The 21,075-nt window shown below is 40.3% G+C and overlaps 1 protein-coding gene across 1 annotated transcript; it reads left to right on the forward strand.

Annotated features, from left to right (window-relative positions):
* The first annotated feature begins 7,470 nt into the window (after positions 1 to 7,470).
* On the forward strand, positions 7,471 to 18,893 carry CNDP1 (carnosine dipeptidase 1). The gene is given in 11 exon segments (XM_075140679.1): positions 7,471 to 7,548; positions 8,012 to 8,155; positions 9,700 to 9,862; positions 10,989 to 11,077; positions 13,025 to 13,225; positions 14,638 to 14,722; positions 15,298 to 15,458; positions 16,884 to 17,048; positions 17,244 to 17,385; positions 17,786 to 17,933; positions 18,788 to 18,893. Coding segments are annotated over 11 exon segments (1,482 nt in total).
* Positions 18,894 to 21,075: the final 2,182 nt, after the last annotated feature.

Below are 21,075 nucleotides of genomic sequence, written 5' to 3' on the forward strand. Positions count from 1 at the left end.
GGGTAAGGGCGTCTTTTCTAAATTAATCTCCTTCCACTGACATACCCAGATGCGATTGTCAATGTCCAGGTAACAACTATTACTTCAGGGTTTTGGGGATCTTTACCTCTCTACCAGTGCAATCTTGCTCCACTGTCCGGCTGGCAACATTGCTTAACTTGTGGTCCCAGGTTTTGGGATCAGTTATGATTATCTCAAAAGGGGATGGCTGGGTAATACTCTTCAAGCTGCAGTGTGAAGTTGGAAGGAGTGAGGAGGTGGAAGGGCTTGCTGCTGCTGCACAGGGAGCAGAAGTAGAAATCCTGGTAGGGAAGAGATATTTCGGGAATTGTGTGAAGGGGCCTCTTCATTCCACATTTATACTTCTAGAGACAATGATAATTTAAAGTTATATGAAGGCTTGTATATTGAGAAATGACAGTAAGCTGCAATAATGACCAGGTACCACTGATATTACCAATGATTATTATCATTCTCCTTTTCCTGAAATACACCTTGAAAAAATGAAAATTAGCTGGCTTGAGCTAGAAGTAATTGCTTATAGAGTGACAGCATTGAAAACCATCATATAATTTCTCTGTCTACTAAATATTGCTCCCAACAGCATATTTCTTGCATATTTGCTCACTCTAACTTAATATTGTAAATACTTAAGATAATTTTTAAATTAAAGTAACAATTGCAGCGTGCTAGTTCTGCTGAAGTGTCAGTGAAATTAAGTTACTGTTATTTGTGTCATCTCTTTGTAACCAACTGAGGCTGCTGCCCTGATGTAGTAATAGAAACACAAAGTAGGAGACCATCTCTGCCCTGGATAGCTTACATTTTCAAAGGACAAAAGAAACAGAGACATTGATGCTTTTTTCTTTATCGCACTGTTTTAGTTCTGCTCTTATTTTCCTATAATTGATCTACTTCCTCCTGCTTAAACACTTACTCTATTCCAAAGAGGAGTTGTCCGTGCCAGCACTCAGCCAAACTATTCAAATTGGTTCTTTAATCTTTCCTCATAAGTTAGCCTTTCTTGTAGTTAATAAGCTACCATCAAAGAGTATTCTTATTAAGGAGATAAAGCTGACTGCATTTTAAAAGGCTTCCAAACAATATTGGCAATGTTTATGATACTCCATAAATGGAATAATGACCATAAAAAAAAAAAATCTCTTACACTGTGAACTCTAAACCTTGTTCCAAGTTATAGTTTATAAAATAAGGAGCAATTAGCAAAGAAATAATAAGCTGCAAAGTAATCATCACTTTTTTTCCACAAGAGTATAGTTTCTCAGTAGTATAAAGTGATAAATAAGCAAATAGTTGAATGAATCAATTTAGTAGACCTATTTCTAATCTCACTCCTACTATTGTAATTCAGGAGTAACTTCAGCGTGAAATGTGTAAAGTTAGGATAAAGGAAGGCAGGATTCATGTAAAAATAGAATTATTTTAAATAAATGCAAACAAACATTTAATTTCCCCCCAACTTTTGCATTTCATTTGCAAAACAGTTTATTATTAATCAAAAGAAGAAGAAGAACTTAAAAGAAGAAAAGGTCTTTGTAAGGCTCTGAGGCAGGACCTTGACCTCCCTTTGAAGACTGATGCTTGTTACTGAACCTGATCATGTGAACAGTGGTTGTTTCAAAATGGGCAGAGGACCATAAGGCTAGAAACTTGTACACGAACACAAGCACCTAAATCAGAAATTTGCTATAAATTCAGAGGCCCTCTGGTGTGGAGAACTGGCAGCAAGATGATGATGAGGTTATCCACATCTAAGTGAGTACAACACACCTAGATGTGGATGTCAAATGCCATCCCAGCAAGTCAGAATACACTAAATATTCTTCATGTATACTGTAGTTTTCCTTTTGGTGCTCACTGTGTTTTAAGGGCGCTATGAACCAGATTAGTAGCTCAGCCTTACATACCAGCAGATGTAGTTTGGCACTTAGCTGTACCTCCCACAGGTCTTTCCTATTAACCCTTTTGCTACTAAAAGAGGAAAAGATAACGTAGTCGTCTTTCCAAGAAGGATCTTTTTATACCAGTGTTTATCTGATTGCAAACCAATGAGCAGTCAAGCTCAGAAAATTTTCTTAGGTAAACAGTGATTTACTTCTCCTCAGTGGGCACAGAGTGAAATATTACTTCCTGGGAGAAATTCTCCTTAACAGAAATGTATTCTCTTCTTTTCCAGTTTTCAAATCAACAGGCAACAGCCATGTCTTTTCTGTAATTCCTCTAAAATACCATTGTAAAGCAGCAATGCTTATCAGCAACGTTCAAGTGCTTTCTGATGCTGGGATTCCTGCTAGGATCTGGGACTTCCAGGGAGAAAAGGAGGAGGAAAAAGAGATGGGAAAATTTCTCATGGTTTGATGTGGTAGTGATTTGGATTATTATATGACAGAGATATGATTTAGAAGCAGACTTAAGCATCTAAACCAAAAGTTAATCTTTAACTTAAAAGTAACCCTTCATAACTGCAGTGAACTGAGATAAAATGTCCCTGTTCAGCAGGTGGAAGAGGAGATCTTTCCAGTTCAAACTCTCATCACCAACCATAAAGGCAGCTGCAAAACAAGAGCACAAAGAGGTAAGGGCTTTCTTTTCTAATACCATCTGTAATATAGCGAAGCAGAACTGATAAACAGGGTCTCGTTTTTTTCTCTAAGGCTTGAGCAAGAGGGCCAGTCATTGCCATTCTCCGCAACGCCCTTAAGGCAGCTCATATTGCAACACTTCTTAAGAGCTGACTGCTGGAAACAGCACTGGGCGTTGCAGTGTCACCTGCCAGCAAGTGCCAGATTTTACCTACGCTTTCCACCAAACGTTTTCATTGCTGTTACACAGTTTGTTGGCTTTAATGCCATTTCTCTAACCATCTTCAAATGCGGTCAGGCTTTGTGAGCGGGCGTTCATCCCCCTGCACATGTCTGGATCTCTGCAGCTCCTGGTCATCACAACGGCAGTGGCTGCATGTGGTCAGGGCTCTGCTGGAGAACTGCCATGTGAAGAGTCATCCTCCTCCTCCAAGGGTCTCACCTAGTCAGCTGCAGAGGCGACTGCGGCTTGACTGCCTGCTTCCACCAAAGGTAGGCCACTTACCAGTGAATGTTGCTAAAGGAAGTTAAATAATAACTCGTTATCCCGATTATCTTCCTTGATGGTGGTTGCTTAGAGGGAATGTTCCTTTCAATGGAGCCCACCGTTGTTTTGGTAAATTAGCTCCTGTTGCCATACACATCTTTATCTCCTTTCATGTCAAATGTTCTTTATATTATTTGCAAACTAGGGAACTTCAGACTTTGTTTTTCTCTGGGTTGGTTGCAAAATGTTCAATTTTCATTGGCACCCCACCCCACGCACACACCTCAAACGCATCGCAGGGAGGAAAGCATGTGAGGCATGCACTTCAGGAACAGCCAGGAGGGCAGCAAAGCACGTTCAGGAGCTGCTTCTCAAATGTTTGTAAGTTTAGTTGATATTTTATCAGAAAGTCATCCTAGTTAAAGAATCAACTTGGATTTCTTGTTAAATCATCCCCTAAGAACACTTAAGTTTTCTTTTAACAGTACTTAACGAGATAGGAGGAATTGAGACACAAAATGTTCTTACTACTGAGGAACGAAGGAAGAGAAACTGCATGACTGTCATGCATTATTTCTAAAAATAGTCATACTACTTTTTTCTATAAAGCAGCAACTGCTCTTTAAAATGAGATCAAATAAAACGCACTTGAAATTGAACACTGAAGTCTTTGTTTCGCCCCAGGCTTTATCATCCTTTCAAATCATTTTTCCCCTCCTCGTAACACTGAGCTATTTTAGCCTTGCCTGAAATCCTTCTACTGTTTTATTAAACCGACTCCATTTTTTTACACAAGTTTTCCCAGTTGTGATCCACATGCTTTCTAGCAGCATTGTCTGTGTATTAGTACTGCATTAACATGAAGTTCCATCTGCTACCGCCCTCCCTCCCTCAAGTACAGCACAACATAGTTGCTAACTAGTTTCTTGTTTGAATTATTAGTATTTGGTGCACTCTGCTACTCTGGAGGACTGTGTAAGTATCTCCTCACGTTCATTTTCCCAACTTTGCCACTGTTCATGCTTATTTTTGTTGATGAAAGCAACTATTTTTGTGACATTCTGTAAGCTTTTGTTGGAGTCTGTCTCTGTTTCAAAAATACCACAGAATTATTTCAAATATTCCTAGGATGGTTTGCTTGTTTGAGTGTTTGGGTTTTTTCCTCCACAGCATTTTAGTTTTCTCCTTTCTTTTTCTTAAACAGTTAAAAGCTAATGAAACATGACTTGAAGACATAAGTCTCTTGTCTGCATCTTTCCAGGTCATTTGCATGTAAGACGGATAAAAAGAAGAAGAAACCATCACCACAGCTCACCTCCCCTCTATAAGCAGCCCTTTTGTGTAGTATTAAAAGATATGTGTTTCATATGTAATATTAAAAGATATGTGTTTCTTCAAGTCACCATAAGGTGCCAACTATATATATACTCATTCTTTTTAGAGTGAAAATGCACAGAATTCAGCAAAATTGAATATTTGAACAGAAAGAGGGAAAATCATATATGATGGAGACTCTGATACTTATCCAGGCATGAGCTTGGTTACTCTTGCAGCCATGTTCTGACCTGTGTTATGATTCTCCTCGTTCAAGTGTGGCATACCCAAAAGGTATTTTTTTGTAAGGAATTGAACCTGGAGAAGCCTGCCTGGTTTTCTATGATAAGGTTAAATGAGGGCACATTCAGCGGCCTCTGTTGCAAATATTTTCCAAATCGAGGTTTGGAAATGGCAAGGTACAAAGAATGAGTGAAATACGTGTGAAACTGAGGCATTTAGCAGGCTTTGTGGTAAATGAAGGTAACAGCCCTAAAGTCTCTCTAGATGAACATCTGATTAAAATCCTCACATGCTGGGATCTCTCAGTCTGTCTGTTGGCAACACCCACGGCAAGACTAGGACTCATCCCACTGTCGGATGAATGACCACACTGTACAATGCCTGTTCCTATCGCTCTCTTCTGGGGGTGCAGTGCCTTGCACTTTTTTGGAGCCCCTCACAAATGTACCCATAGGGGGTCCCGTTCTCTCCTCAGCCCGTGCGGGAACCAGCTCCGCTCCACGAGACCCAGCTCGGAGGTGGAAGATGCTTTTTCTGTAATAAGGACGAGCGTGAAGGTAAACTTTGCTCTCCTGGGACCCACTGCTGGCTAAAGCGAGACTGAGCAACACCACGCAAGCAGAGCCATTGCCTGCTCCCCCAAAAGCACACAGCAACAAAAAGAGAAGCAAACAACATGAATGGCCTCCATGCTCGGCTTTTACCTAATACTGATCATCTTCCTGTACCTTGGGCCCCTTTCGGACATGACCTGCAATGTCTCAGCTCAGATGCCCTCCTGTATCTACCCGGGCACTGCCCCAGCAGGCGCCAGCGTCTCGGCTTTGTCAGGAAACGCTGCTCATCGGGGAACAGTTACCACCACCCCAGCCAGGGACTCCCGGCCTTGTCTGCCCTGTGCAGCCCGGGAAGTCCTCCTGACCACATCTGTGATCGCACTCCTACGAGCTATCGCCCTCTCTAAAATGGACTTCGGTTGCCAAATATTTGCAGCCACTTGCACAGTCCAAGGCTGGAAGAAATAGCCAGACTGGGGATTTTAAGTTTGGGGTGCTTGTTGCAAAACCCCTGTTGTTAAGCCTTACCTGCTGAAGCTCTACCCAAAGATGACTATAACCTAAGCTACCAAATCCCAAAACTTCATTCTCCACCACATCTTTGTTGCTGAATCCCAGAAGCTGCTTTGTCTCTTCTGAAATATCCTGAATTTTTTTCATGCTTTCTTCAGAAATTCCTGCAATAATCCCTTTTGGTTTAGGCCAAATTGCGGCTGCTGTGACTGGTGATGGGAATATTTGAAGAGAGGGTGGTTGATTAGATCCACCTCTTGGAGGTGGGGTTTACCTTTCTATGGAGAAAACAATGGTACTTTGATCATCACTTAAGGTTTTTTTCCCAGCAAGTATTAGCATTTAAATAATATTCCTACATTTAAATAATATGCCTACATTTAATCTTTCCACCCTAAAAATCCCACTCAAATTTGGACTTTCTTGTCTCAGTTAACAAGTCATCTCCGTAGCAGTGCTTTGGAGCTTCACTGTCCTGCAAAATTGGCATTTGGTCTCTTTCAATACCAGTGTTTCCAGTGTCAACAGATGTCAGGAACGGGACACTGGGGATTACATCTAGTGTCACAGGCCTTCTCAAAGCTTTACTTCAGAGAGTGACCTATGTCACAGGCAATATGGATGCAACCTTGCTTGCAAGGGAAGGTTGGAAAATGGGGCCCATCCTTCATACAGCCAGGATCTCCAGCCGAAATGAACAATGTTTCCCTCCTCTTGTTCATCACGCTTGGGTTTTCAATCTTTCTTCTCTGTCAGAGAAACATAATTGAAATTATTAATATTACCATAGCCTATCACCTTAGCAATGCATCAAAGTGAAGGAATTATGGATGGACCTGCAACTGCATGTTTTGTTACCGGTATAGAATATTTTTAGAATCAAAGTGTTGGGTTTTGACCTTGGAGTCCATCCTGTTGCACAGCCCGATACAGTGGCTATTCTGAGTTTAGCCCAGCCAAGTATTTAGCCATCCAGGTATTACTCTGCTAATACTGATTCAAGAAACTACAGCACAAACTTCAAGGAAACAGGAAGGGAAAACTGCAGGAAGGAAGAAAAACACTTTTTAAAATCTTAAGGTTTTTAAATCTTCACTTATCTTGTCAAAAACAAGATGGCAGAGAGGTTTGCAAGTACTAAATGGCTTCTGCACTTGTCAAGTGTTTCAGTATTGACACTGTTCTTATTCAACCACAAAAGCTATTTGTTGCCCAATACTCTCCTGTGTCAGGATTGTTCTCCCTTATTCATGTGAAATATGCAACATGTGTCAGTGAATCCATTCTTCTCCCTTCTTCTGGAAATGAAGAAAAAGAAAGATGAGTCCCCTGGGTCATTGGTGTGTGTTGGTGTTTGTAAGTCTTCCCCTGGGGTTGTCTTCCCAGAACATACAATTTGATGTTTGTGCACTGAAAAATGACGCAACAAAGGTTTTTTTAGAAAACGCTTCCCTTAATTTACTTATAAAGCAGAAATTATAAAGCTGTTTGCTCTTTGGTCATTTTTTCACTTTCTTCCAGAAACTTTACTATGAATCAACTGCAGGTTTTGAGTGATAAAATAATTCAGGTGTACTTTCTCCTGGGTTGAAGAACTTAAATGAGACTTAAATAGGCTCAGCACTTTGCAGTTGTCTATGCTTTCTAGCCCTGAAAAGAAGTGCATCTTGCAGGGTGTCTCTAACATCTTGAATTTTATCCTTAACTTTCAGATAGCATCCATCTCGGCCTTGCAGTACTCTTTAAGGCAGGAATGTCCTCATCATCCTCTTCAGTGCTGGAGATGGAGATCTTCCAGTACATTGATGTACATCAAAATGATTTCATCGAGGTAGGAGCTATTTTGCAATGAAATGACTGGAGCACAGAACTGGTGTCCCAGAGTCCTGTGCTCTACATGCCAGATGAGTGTTTGCCAATAAGGTAACGAGCAGGGTTCCAGGGCTGGCATCAGGTCTGCTGCCATGTGCTTCACAAAGCAAGGCTGCAAGGGGAGAGTCTGTGCTGGGGACCCTCTGGGTGGAAGAGGGATTTGCACGGACCTCCATAGACCAGGTAGCTGTGGGCATCCTTCGAGTGTGTGCAGAGAGAGGCTCCAGTGAGCCAAAATACACCCATATGGGAGAACTGGCAAATCTTTACCAGTTAAGAAAAAAAATATAGCATCCATGACATTGCTGTGATGGGATGGAAGTGAAACCATCTTCCAGTGTAGATGAACATTTCTTGTGTTCAACGGCCAAACACCGCAGCATCCTGGGTGATTTAACTGCACTTCCTTCCTTCCTGCGCAGGATCTTAAGGAATGGGTGGCTGTGGAAAGCGATTCTGTTCAACCAGATCTGAGGAAAGAAGTAATACGGATGATGGCATTGGCAGCAGACAGACTTTCAGCGCTGGGAGCCGCTGTTAATTTAGTAAACCTGGGGTCACATCAGGTGCTTGTCTGATTCTTGCATTTAAAACATCATATCTGCACACGTGGTTTACCTATTACATTCAGTGCTAGGGATATGCATATGTATGTTATGACTTACTGATATTTTTGGTATCTAGATAACAATTTATCAATAGTCCCGTAGCTACATGATACCTGCTGAAATCAGTCCCTCAGACTGTCCGAGAACAGACTTGAGAGACCACACAGACAATCCAAACGCAAAGAGATGTTCTCTGCATAGCAGGGACAGTTTGACACTTTTAACTGGAGGGAAGCCGTTCTCAAAATTAAAGTCCTGAGTTTTTTACCAGGGCTCATTTTTACATTCTTCCGAATAATGAAGCATGATAGTTAATGCATCGGTTCGTCACCAAAGTCTCGATATGAGGGAGGCAGCTTTTACAAGGAAAGTGTTGCCAGACAGAAAGGGCTAGCTATCTTGAGCATCATCTTTGGTTTTGGGACAAATGCTCCAAGCCATTTTCTTAATGACGGTTGGAAAGCAACAGGCAAAAGTTAATCTCTGAGAAATCTTTGTCTCTAGTTTACTTACCTTACTGTAACCAGGGGCTCTTTACTGCCTCTGTTCTAACAGGAATTCAAAAGTTCACTAATGGTGGTTCCCTTTTGCTTCCTCTGAGGCTTCTGGGGAGGATTGTGAGAGTCTTAGCACAAGGACCTTGCAGCACAGCAATACTTTAATATTTCAGGTTATGTCATTTAATAGTTGTAATGAATGCATTTAAAATTAAAACCCTAGCATGCACTTGGCGTGCAGTTATGATTGCCAAAATATATAGCAACAATCTGTATCGGTAACAGTGGGGAATGGATTACCTGTTGTTGGAGCAGAGACCAGAGATACTTTTCTCTGCCTAGGGCCAAAATATTGTTTCACAAAATGGGTTTTTCCTTTGATTGCTGTGCAAGCAGCTACGCTTTTGTGTTGCAACAGACCGATACAGACTGATATTATTGGCGAATACAAGGGAGTACACACTTCACTTCTTATTTCTCTCTCCTGTGAGACACCCAGCCTCTCTTGGCCAATGTGGAGATCTGTTCTGCACAGCGGTAAGTTACAGGATTAGTTTAGAGCCTTAACCTGTTCTGCTGTCTCCTGCCAGCAAAACTTTATTTTGTTTCTCTATTTGAAGTTACAGGCCTCCTGCGATCTGGAGGAGTTTGTGTGGCTTTTGACTACTTCAGTGTCACAACATATGCTTTTGTAACTCCAGCACACAGTCTTCTCCAGTGCTGGGAAGTAAGAGTTTAGCAATGAGGGCATTTATGACAGTAAAATGTTAGAAGAGCTCCATAAAGTCCCTGCAGAACCTAAACAAGTGGGGAGAAAAATCTTAATTCCTCTGGGTAGGTTAGAGCTGGATTCAAAATCAGATTTGTGGACCTGATCAAACCAGAGCCAACTGAGTATGTAGAAGTATTTTCAATACTGAGAATTCCAGGTTTTTTTTATATAACATTTGCAAGTTTTCAAAGGTTTGTTTTTCCTTTCTTGCTTTTTTAAACATTTCTCCACAGTTGCCTGATGGCCGGGACCTCCCACTGCCTCCTGTGATTCTTGCGGAACTGGGAAAGGATCCACAAAACCCCACTGTATGTTTCTATGGTCACGTGGATGTGCAGCCTGCCAAAAAGGAAGATGGCTGGAAAACTGACCCTTACACACTGACCGAAATCAATGGTGTGTATCTGGTCATAATTTTTGTATTGTTATTTGAATACACGACTCTGAGATTGTGAGTAGAAGGCGGCTCCCGGTATGTTTAACCACAGTGTGAGGACTTCTCCCATGGAAAACTGTGGGACAAATCCAGTGGCTTTGAGTCTTGATGACCATGCTGTGAGTAGTGAGACCCATCAGTGATTGTTTAATATTTGGTGTGGAAGAGCCACATGAAGTTAATGCCGCTTCATAGAGTATTCAATAGAGAACCCATTTCTGCTTTAAAATTCTTGTTGGGTTGTTGGATCAGCCATTATCCTCCCTCGCACTTCCCGCTCTTGCTTCATAATCCTTTAGTACCTCCACCTGCCACGCTGGAGCTAAGGAGCGCTGGTGGTGGAAGAATGAGAGGCCCCCCCGATGTACTCATCCTTCCACTACAGCCAGCTGAGCATGAAAAGCTCCATTCACTTAAAGGACCAAAATTAAGGATGGAGAATGAGCAGGGAGTAAGACCAAGAACCCACAAATCCCAACTCCCAAGCCCGTCCTATAGCCATTAAATCACCCCTTCCCATCTGTTGGGACCAGTTCCAAACACCCTTACTAGGGTAACTCTTCTGCCTCCAGTGGGGTCTGCCAGAGATAAATCTGGTAGTGGCAATCCACAGATTTATCTCTATATGAAACAGATTTATCTGTACATGAAACTGAAATCTGTCCCTGTATATAACTGTACAGTCGAATGCTTAAAAAAAATATTCTGTACCTAGACTTGTAGGTTCATACTTCTACTGTGGTATTTATCTGTGTTTGTTACCTGGGCTGGCTGCTGTGCACAGAAGCTGCATGTTGTGCAAACTCTCCAGGCATGCCTGGTGTGAACAACAGCTCCTAAAAACAAAGTGAAGCTCAGAAATTGGCATGTGGCAGAAACCACAATATGATGTATATAAAAGGGAGAAAAAAAAGTGTACCAGTCCACTTGGAAACACCCATCACCTTATTTAAAACAAGTCAATGAAATCCTGATTCTTTTGACACTTCACTTGACACACCACTACAGCTTCTGTGGCAACAGGAACTTGCTGATTGCATTGAAGTTTCAAAGCTTGCTTAAAAACTTTCCTTATTTCTTTTTAAGGAAATCTCTATGGGCGTGGAGCAACAGATAATAAAGGACCTGTCTTAGCTTAGATAAATGCAGTGGCAACATTTAGAGCCTTGAAATTAGTAGGTATCAATGAAGAATTATTATTGTTGTTGTTTTATAACATCATGTCTCTGGAGGGATGCATTTACCTTCCTGTAAGTTAGACGATATGTCTCTGTTCCAACACACTACATGCATTTTGAAATATTAGCTTATTTCTAATGCTATATCCAGGGCACTGGTCCCACTCCAGTAAGAATCTGTCCTTGAACATTTCTATTTTGAACAGTCTGTATGCAATGTAAATAAAGTATTGCTGTCATTGCCCTGCAGAGGAAAACACACTGGGGGAAGCATTCAATATATATTACACACATTAAACAGCTTTGATACTCTATTCTCTTGAGAGCTTTTAAAATGGTAAAATAACATACATCACAGATTGGTCATGAAGACTCATCTCTGCTGTTACATTCTGCCAATCTTTGGTTTTGTCTACCTACAAGTTACCTTCAATTTATGTGCACGCATGAAGAGAATAAGTATCAAAAAATGCTCATACATAATGGGCTGTTCTTTCAACGATGTATTAGATTTACCAAAGCAAATGCTTTGAATGGGTGCATTAACCAAGTACAAATATTCTTGTTTATAGCGTGACGTATCTCTAAGAATCAAACTTTTGCCTGAATTATTACAATGACCAACACAGTTATCTTTAAATCAGTCTGCAGATTTAATAATTTTGGGCTAGTTGTATCCCCAATGCAAAGCTAAACCAACATATAGTCTAAGTTTATAACTTGGTTAGTGAGCATTTCACTTTAAGGTGAATTTGCACAACACGTTTTGTTAGATTGTTGAGAAACAGTTTTGTGCCTCTGTAATGACATTATGGCACAAATTGAGCGTAAGTCTTGACTTTTTAAGTCTTTTTGCAACCTTCTGGAAAACTGATGTTTTTCTTGCATCAATAGTACTGAATTGACCTCAGTGTCTCTTAAGTGCTAGCAAACCCACAAGTTATTTGCCTACGGATTAGTTGTTGTAAGTGGATACAGTTATGGGGCTTTCTTTCTGCATCTTTCCAGTTTTTCAAATCACTAATAACTATTTGGGCATTTTAACAAGCAAGCAAAAAGAAATCTTTGTCATTTGAAGCCTTTCACCAGAAAACAGCACAGATCATCAAACAATATTCATGAACAGTTTGTTTCTAAGTTTTTTTGTGGTCTTTCAATGAACCGTTGGTGAACCCATCCATAGCACAAGTTCATTTAATTCTACACATTTGTTCCTGCGTTTAATCTGAGCATTGAATCAAAAGATAAAACATCTTAAAAGCTGTTAGGAGAAAATTAATTGGAATGGGAAACCAAGCTCAAATTTATTTCTCCTATGGGACGTGTCAGCATTTCTAACTCGCACTATTCCATAATAAAAGTTCTCTTAATTACCCTTGGAAATACATCCTTATGAACTAGCAGGCAAATGGATTCATGAGTGCTATAAGGACAATCATAGTAGAATCACCAGCAGCATTTTTACCGCTGTGTGACTAACTCTAGCAATAGATAACATGTTGGGAAAACCGCAGCAGTGGACCTCTGCCAGTGGTTCCCGCATGGCCACTAAGAGAGCAAATATAAGAGGCAGGAAATTTTCTGTGAAAATGCAACTGTTATTACACAGGCTTTCCAAAGCAATTAGAATATTTAATAGTACTGAGAGAAATCCCATTTTATGAGACAATCCAGCAAGTTTTCTGGAAACACAGGGAAAAAAAAATCACTTACATTCTCTTTCAAAAATGAAAAGTACAGAAAAACATGAAGAAGAACAAGCTTTTCTGGGAAACTACATGTGTATATGTATCAATGCCATCTTTATTGAAACAAGCTATATGTCCTTCGTCCTTCTTTCCTAACACAACACGTACTGCAAGCCAGTCTGCTTTTGATTTTTTAAGATTTTTTTATTTTTGAAAATGCTTGTTCCTTACCCAGACTTCTCTAATGTTCATTTAGGCTATGCCAGTAAACTTCAAGTTTGTAATTGAAGGCATGGAAGAAGCAGGATCCTTGGGGTTAGAAAAATTGCTTGAGGAAGAAAAACAGTGCTTTTTCTCTGATGTTGATTATATTGTGATTTCGGACAACCTCTGGCTCAGCAACAAGAAGCCTGCCCTTACATATGGGAGCCGGGGAAGCGCCTGCTTCTTTGTGGAGGTAAAGGACACAGGTTCATTTGAACTGGGCCCCTGACCAGAGAGCAGTGATGTACCTGTAGCCGCATCTATAGCTGCATGCAGAGAAAGACTGAGAGCAAGCTTAATATTTACAAATACAGACCTTTCTTCCATATCCTTTTTTGCTTGTGCAGATTTCCCCACCTCATTTCAGTTTAATTAGCCTTCTTTCATCAACTTTTCTTCAATCATCATTTCTCCACTTACGCTCTCTCTCCTCGAACCCCTTCCTATCCCATTACTCTCCTGCCGCTCTCCAGTCTTTTCTCATCACCCCCTCCACACATCAACTCCGATCTCTTGCAGCATCCCTCCTACACCTCCCAACTCTCTCACTCACTCCAAAACCATTCCTTCTGCAGCTCTGCCCTTTTTGCAGCAGATACTGCTTAGTGCAATAGATCTACCTAAAGGCACTCCATTTAGTTGGATCCCTGGGTTTAAAAGCCACACAAAATTTTTTGTAACCATTGGCAGAAGCAAATAATAGTGCACTGTAGTATATTTAGCAGCCAGCATGAGCTACTGTGAAATGAAGATGAGAAATTTCTCATCATACTTCCTGATGAAGCATAAAAGGAATTCAGAGAGAAGATTAAAGAACTAGAGAACTAAAGAAAAATCTGCATTAACCTTTATGTCTGAAATAGAATAAAATTTGTTTTTAACCAAAAGAGCTTGGGCAGCCTTGATTCAATTCTTCTAAGTCTTGGTTAAGAAAAATGATGCTATTAAAACATCAAAAATGATCTCTGCCTGCTACCAGACAGTGGGCTGTAATGAGGTTTTGAGAAGAATAAACAAGTTTCTTGCAGGCAAATAGTTTATGATAAACCTGCGTATGAAAATGTGTCTAGAAAAAGAACCCATTTAATAAACCAAATGCCTCGCTCTATTCTATGCCTCTAAATTCTTATTTGTTGCAATTTGGAATTAAGGTTGGACATATATTTTCTTAATGCAAAACAAGTAAGGTTACTTCTTGCCTTTGTTATGAAGATTTTGCATTAAATAAAAAGGATAGAGAACTTGAAGAATTTATTCTGCCATGTTAGAAACAGTAATATGCAAGTGTTTCACTTACGGTGTATTTAATCTTACTGAAGCAAAGGAGGGAATGGAGAGGGACCCTTGCTTTCAAATGCCTGTAAGTGCTATAGACAGCTGAATTTCTCTCTCTAGTGGTTAACAAGAGAGCCCTATCTTCTCTTTACCAGAAGCACATTGTTCCTGACATGATGTTTTCCATTTCATAAATAGAAACACATAATCGTTTTCTATTCATTTGTGGCTTCGTTTAAAAAACTGAAGCCACCAGTTGCCATGGAAAACAAACACTCGCAGAAGAATAAGGTAGGGAGTGTTTATATGTAACCAGTGTGTTTGGTACAGGTTGAATGTGGTGGCAAGGACCTTCACTCTGGAACTTTTGGAGGCATCATTCACGAGCCGCTGACGGACCTGATAGCTCTGCTGGGTAATAACATGCATCATTGCTCAGGAGTAACTGGGGAACAATGACTAGCAATCAGCCTAATGAAGATCGGTGCCATGTTTAATTGACCTGAGTAAGGCAAGTCTAATTGAAGCAAGATGCCCAGGTTTCCAAATCTCACCACAGCTATGGTGGCAGCAACCGAGGAGGGGAATGTCCCCGGTAAGGCCAGGACCTCAGACATGCGCCTGTTAACCTGATGTCAGTCACGTGTCAATCAAGAATGTTTAAGGATTGCTGGCAACTTGTTACATACACACATAGCGAAACCTGACTTTTTAATGCTGATTTGTATCTCAGTAGGATGAGGTTTTCATGTCAGCAGCTGGGCTGACCCACCACAATCTAAACACAAACAGCAGCTCAATGGTTTTCTTAATAAATATGAAAATACATCAATGTAGGTGCCACAACTTGATGGATGCAAACAGTTGCTAGTAGTTAGTTGGTAGGCTTACTCATTTGGTAAAGAGTTAGGTAGAAGAGAAAAAGTGTTGTGATTGCCAAGTGAAAGCAATAGGTCCCACTTGTACTGATACCTCTCTCTCATTTTGTAGACAGCCTTGTGGATCCCACAGGTCGTATTCAGATCCCTGGAATCTATGACAGCGTCGCTGCTCTGACGGAGGAGGAGAGGAAATTGTATGAATCGATTGAATTTGATCTAGAGGAACACAAAAATAACAGTGGTGTGAAAAGATTCCTCTATGGCACCAAGGTAACATAAACTCTGTATAAATGGTCAGCAGAAAGAATTTAAATCACCCATTCATAGCACTTGTGTATAAAGCCAAACTGAAAGATATTTTCAGTCAATGGCAAAGTCAAAATAAAATAAAGGAGCACAGAGCATTAAAAGGTAAATAAAATTAATCTGCTGAAAATGCAAGCTCCTGCACCTGGGGAAAGTGATCTGAGATATGAATAATCAATGAAAAGGAATAATGCAAAACTAACAGTGTTGCTCCCCCTCTCTTGCACTGCAGATCCTCTCCCCCTCATCTAACCAGCCAAAGAAAATAAGCATTAAAACCCCCTGCATGGAGGTTACATAGCAGGAAAGAAGCTGTATTCGGCTCTGAAAAAATGGGGAGGCAGCTTTAGGCAGATGTGTTTTGGGGTGTTTTTTATGTGTTTAATTCAGATTTTTATGTCTGCCGAGCACGCCAAAAAAGCACCCAGAGCTATAAGCCTCTCTTTGCCAGCATTTAAAAATTATATCCTAAATAAAAAACAGCAGGTAAGGGCTGGCTCAGAAAGATCTCTCTGCACAAGAGTGGCAGCTGGGAGAAAGGAAAGAAGTGATTCATTTTTTTTATCACTAATGTAATTATACTGGTATAAGCTGCAATACGGATGCTTTTATTTCCGTGAAAAAGCCTCTGAATTAGCCTAAGCTAGACTGTAATAATCAGTAATACAGAAGTATAATTTAACTGTGCTAAATAAGTTTTGATGCTTTACCTATATGAGGATGAAGTGGTGCAAATTTTATGTGTACTTAAAGCTCTAGTCTCATAAAACTGGAGCAGAAGGAAAGGAGCCACGCCCTGGGGTTCTGCACAAAGACCGATTTATAATTTATATATTTCTCCTTTCTTCCTTAGAATAAACATTTTCTTTTTTTTTTTTTTCACCCTTCTTATCTTCTCCAGAAAAACAGATCAACTTGGTTACTGAACATTATCATCTAACCTCTTGTATTATTTAACGCTCATTAGTAGAATTTCTTCCCTGATATCATCTGGGAGGGGTCTGGCTAAACTGGTCACAGGTTTCTCCTGCGAGAAGTTCTGAGATCAACAGATGGTCATATCAGAAGTTGTTCTGATTTTTCTTTGCACTAGAAAAATTTACTTCCAAGATATTTTAAAATAATGCTCCACTTTTCTTGCTGTGCATGAAAAGCTGTTCTCATCCAAATATTTCTAAAGGTAAACAAATGTTGACTGAAAGAAGTAGTATTTTTTAAAATGAAAAGATATGAGCATGGGTTTAAATTACAAATCAAACATCTTTAAAATAAGAGGTCTCCAAATACAAATTTTAGGATGGAAAAAGGTTGTTTCTTCACATCAATTTATATCAATTGTGAATGGCTCCAGTGCCATCCCTTATATTTTCAATGTTTTTTTTTTTGAAGGAAGAAATACTTCTACACCTGTGGCATTACCCTTCTCTCTCTATTCATGGGATTGAAGGAGCTTTTCATGAACCCGGAATTAAAACCGTCATTCCGGCAAAAGTCATTGGCAAATTCTCGATCCGTCAGGTCCCCCACATGGACCTTTCGGTTGTGAAACAACAGGTAAGAGGCAAACCTTTTCTTTGGCCTCTGCTGTGTAAACTAAGTCCCTCTCAGCACCTCACAAATTTACACCCAAAGTAGTAAACTGAATGTTTCTAGCATTTATTTGTTTCTGAGAGCAGAAGTGGGAATGGGGGTGTAAGCTTGAGTTGCGAGAAGCTGAACACTTCTGCCTGCAACGTGTTTCCCCCGCAGGTGGTGGAGCACTTGGAGGGTGTCTTTTCCAAGAGGAACAGTCCAAACAAACTGGAAGTGTCTATGCCTTTAGGTGCGAAGCCCTGGCTCACTAATGTTAATGATCCACTCTATAAAGCTGCAAGAAGGGCAATAAAAACGGGTATGTTCCTTCTTTTTTCAGTCCCTAATGTGTCTGCAAGTGTGCAGGGGAATTGTGCTCATCCATCGAGCAAAAGGGATTTCCTGATTCGGTGCTACAGTCACTTACATCTCATTGATGTATGCATCTTACTGATTTTGATAGAACAACTTAGCCATTGAGGCCTCCACCTCTTGCTGAATTGGGGTGTATTTAATAGGAGTAGCCAGAAGACCTCATTTAGTTCTTTCATGTACTGATACAAAGCCAGAGGTTTGTAGAGGGCAACTGATTCATGAAATCAATTGGCTACACACTCAAAACAATTCCTACTCAGAAGCTCTTTATGTTTGAGCAGATACCCGATGTTTGGTGGCTGAAGACAGCACCTTAATGAATTCATTCTTTCCGTGTATTTCAGTTTTTGGAGAAGATCCAGATTTTATTCAGGATGGTTCAACAATTCCTGTTGCCAGAATGTTTCAGACTGTAACGCAGAAAAGTGTGATAATGTTTCCAATCGGAGCAGCCGATGATGGGGAGCACTCCCAGAATGAGAAAATAAGCAGGTTTCTTTTATTTGTCCATTTGTGCTATAAGAGAAGGGGGAAGAACCAAAGTCCTCGGGTACCCAAGCATAAGCACTGCCAGATGGGAAGCTTTGCTCTCCACTGGACAGTCCCAAACCACTGTCCCTGGCAAAGTTGTTGCTGTGCCAAGCTGAAAGCAAAACTCCCAATCTAACACGTACCGCTATATACTTTTCATGAAGTGTTTACTCAGTCTTTAAATACATAGCACTGGCAATTTTCATTTCACTGCCAGTTAAATTTGTCTCTGGCCTGAATGACGACGATGTAGACAGGCACCTTTCCATCACAGCATCAATTTCAAAGGATTCCAGTTGGACATATTCAGGCTAATGGTTAAGTAAGGGTTTTAATGGTTCTCAGTATAAATGCATATAAAGGTGTATTTATGCTACAGGGACCAAAAGTAGTGTAATTATATCAAAATTAGCTTAAACTTGCCACTTGTGTTCATTCTTTGAGGAGCCATGGTAAGACACTGTTCAGTGTGTTGCCTGAACATCTGTGCAGCTTCGGAGTCAAGTCATGCCGAGCTTGAGGAACTGGAGAATCCTACAATAATTCTCAAATTATTTTTTGTTGTCCCTCAGTATGGCCTCAACACCTGTGGCTACAGACAATAGCAATAACACTGGAAAAAGTTGCCTCAGTGAATCCTTCAGAGGAATGCCAATTGCAGGATGTCCAGAATTTCTGTGCACTTCGTCCTTTTTTCGGGTGACCAATCTTGCAAATTCCTCTGAAGACTCCGAAAACTTCACCAGACTATGCCACTAATTTGAAGAGCAGAACAGCCTGACAGGGCTTCATTCTCTTTCTTTCTTTCTTCATAGACACAACTACATTGAAGGAACCAAAGTGTTTGCAGCCTTTTTCCTGGAGATATCAAAGCTACATCAGCACTTACACGAAACTTCCAACATGGAGACTAACAACTGATAGACCATCACAAGAAAATCAGCAAAGCACTTTTTTAGTCTTAAGCTTGCTAACTTCCGGATCTGGAAAAACATATAAATCACATATTCAGTGGGTCTGAATTGGTGGAAAAAATAAATGGCATGCTATTACTTTGCATACTACTATATGGCATGCATTTGTGATCTGGTCAACCAAGTGATCTTATCCCTAATGCTATAAAATAGGGTTAGGGATAATTCATTCTTGCTGAGTGGAATATGTTACATTTTAGTTTTAAAATTCAGAGCAATGGGAATTTTGGCATATATTTTATTAAAATGATTTTATTTCTGTTTTGTAGTATGCCCATGTTCATACCACCTAGCTCATATTTCAGTTTCTGAATATGAGCAATTCGCAACACTGTCGTTTCCTCCCCACTATACACAAAATTTCACTATTTAATTATTTGAAGAAAGGGCCACTATCATGTTAATCTCTTCCCTGTCCTTCACAGAAGGCTGTAAATAGGAAATGCAATACAATTAGCTTGCTGAATTTGATGCAAAGACTTCCCTATGAACATTTACTTCTGAGAATAATCACTAAGGTCAATAGAACTGCAATAGTAAATAATCATTTCCAGGGCTGGATTCTGCCTTTTCCCCCCCATTTAATCCAAATCTCTTTTTATTGTGCTGTGAGCACAGTTTTAAGAATCACTACATAATACGTTTCCTTAATGTGACTTTCTTTTTGTACAACAGAAAAAAGTTTTTGTAAACATCTGTTCTGGCCAAAATCTGTCATCAGAAGGGCGTTTTCCTATCCAATTAGCAACTGGTTGTTGCTAATTACTTTTAAAGCATCAGTTTACATTGATAATTAAATCAAAGCCAAATTACATATTTTGAAATTAAAGCAATAGTTGAGAGTTCTGTTTGCTGTTTAAGCAAAACACCTAGCACAAATAACATAATTCACATCTCTCTATATTTTTTTATTTCAAAATGTGATTTTTATTATAGCATGTAGTTATTTCACACACAACCGAAGTGACTGAACCAGATTTAAACAAAAACTTAGTAGTGTTATCCCTACTGTTAAAACAAATGACATATTAATTAAATTATGGAAAGCTGTTGGTATTTTTCCTTTCTCTTCTGCTCCCTCTCCTGCAAAAACCTGCAAGAATAAAGGAGATTAAGGGCATAAGATGTAGATGTGGAGTCTATAGAAGGGACTGTTGTACCACAGATAACGTGTATGAACAGCGGATGTGGAAAGTTATCAGGATAAAACCCTTGGCTGAATTTAGAAACGTAAATAAACAAGTATGATTTCTGATTTTTAGTAGCTCCCCTGAAATTCCTGGGAGCTGGACATACAGGGAGCTGGCCTTTTAAGAGGTCTGAAAACAGTACTGATCCAGGGTACTTAGGTTTCAAATCAGGTTCTCAATAAACACCCATTTTCAGAGTTCCCCAGGGCTGTGAGGCTCACAGTTCAGCTGGTAAGAACTGAGTAAGGATGCTGGTTGCTGACGGTGTTCAAGGAGAAAAGGAGGACCCAGCTCAGTCTCTCTTGCTTGTGTGGCTCTGCAGACTGTGTAACTGCAGCGTAACTTTTGGTGCCCATGTCAAGAGAGAGGACTCCAAGACAAGGCAAGGACCCAGTCTCCAAGATCAGAAGACTCCAGTTTGCACATCATCAACTTGCAGAACAGGTCCTCTACAGTCTCTCAGCTCCCTTCGCCTGTTTAAACCATTTAGGAACAAGCACGGTAAGGAGCACTGCAGGGGAGAGCACTCCGGCACCTGCACAGGACTCAGGGCAGATCAGTCCATGCTTAAAAGCTATCGCTCCATGAAGGTAAATGATTGAATTTTGCTGAAGTATTTAAGGACATACAATTGACGTAAAACATTATTTGCAATCTCCTGTTTTGCAGTGGCTTTAGAAAGTGACCATCAATCAGCATTGAAAGCGCAGCTACTCATAAATATGACCCTTTTGGCAGAAGAGAAGAATAGAAAGCTCGGGGAGGTGTTGGAGGTGGTATACTTCCTCATGCAAGAGGTATGGAGGCTGTGTTTCTAGGACTATAAGTGCTTTGGAAAACAGTACAATCCATGCTGTTTATGGGCTCTACAGCATGAAGAAGCACAACTGAAGGTGGGCTTATGCTATACGTAGTTTTTTCTATTGCTCTTTGGAACAC

The sequence above is a fragment of the Calonectris borealis genome, chromosome 2 (assembly GCF_964195595.1).
Source record: "Calonectris borealis chromosome 2, bCalBor7.hap1.2, whole genome shotgun sequence".
Taxonomy (NCBI): domain Eukaryota; kingdom Metazoa; phylum Chordata; class Aves; order Procellariiformes; family Procellariidae; genus Calonectris; species Calonectris borealis.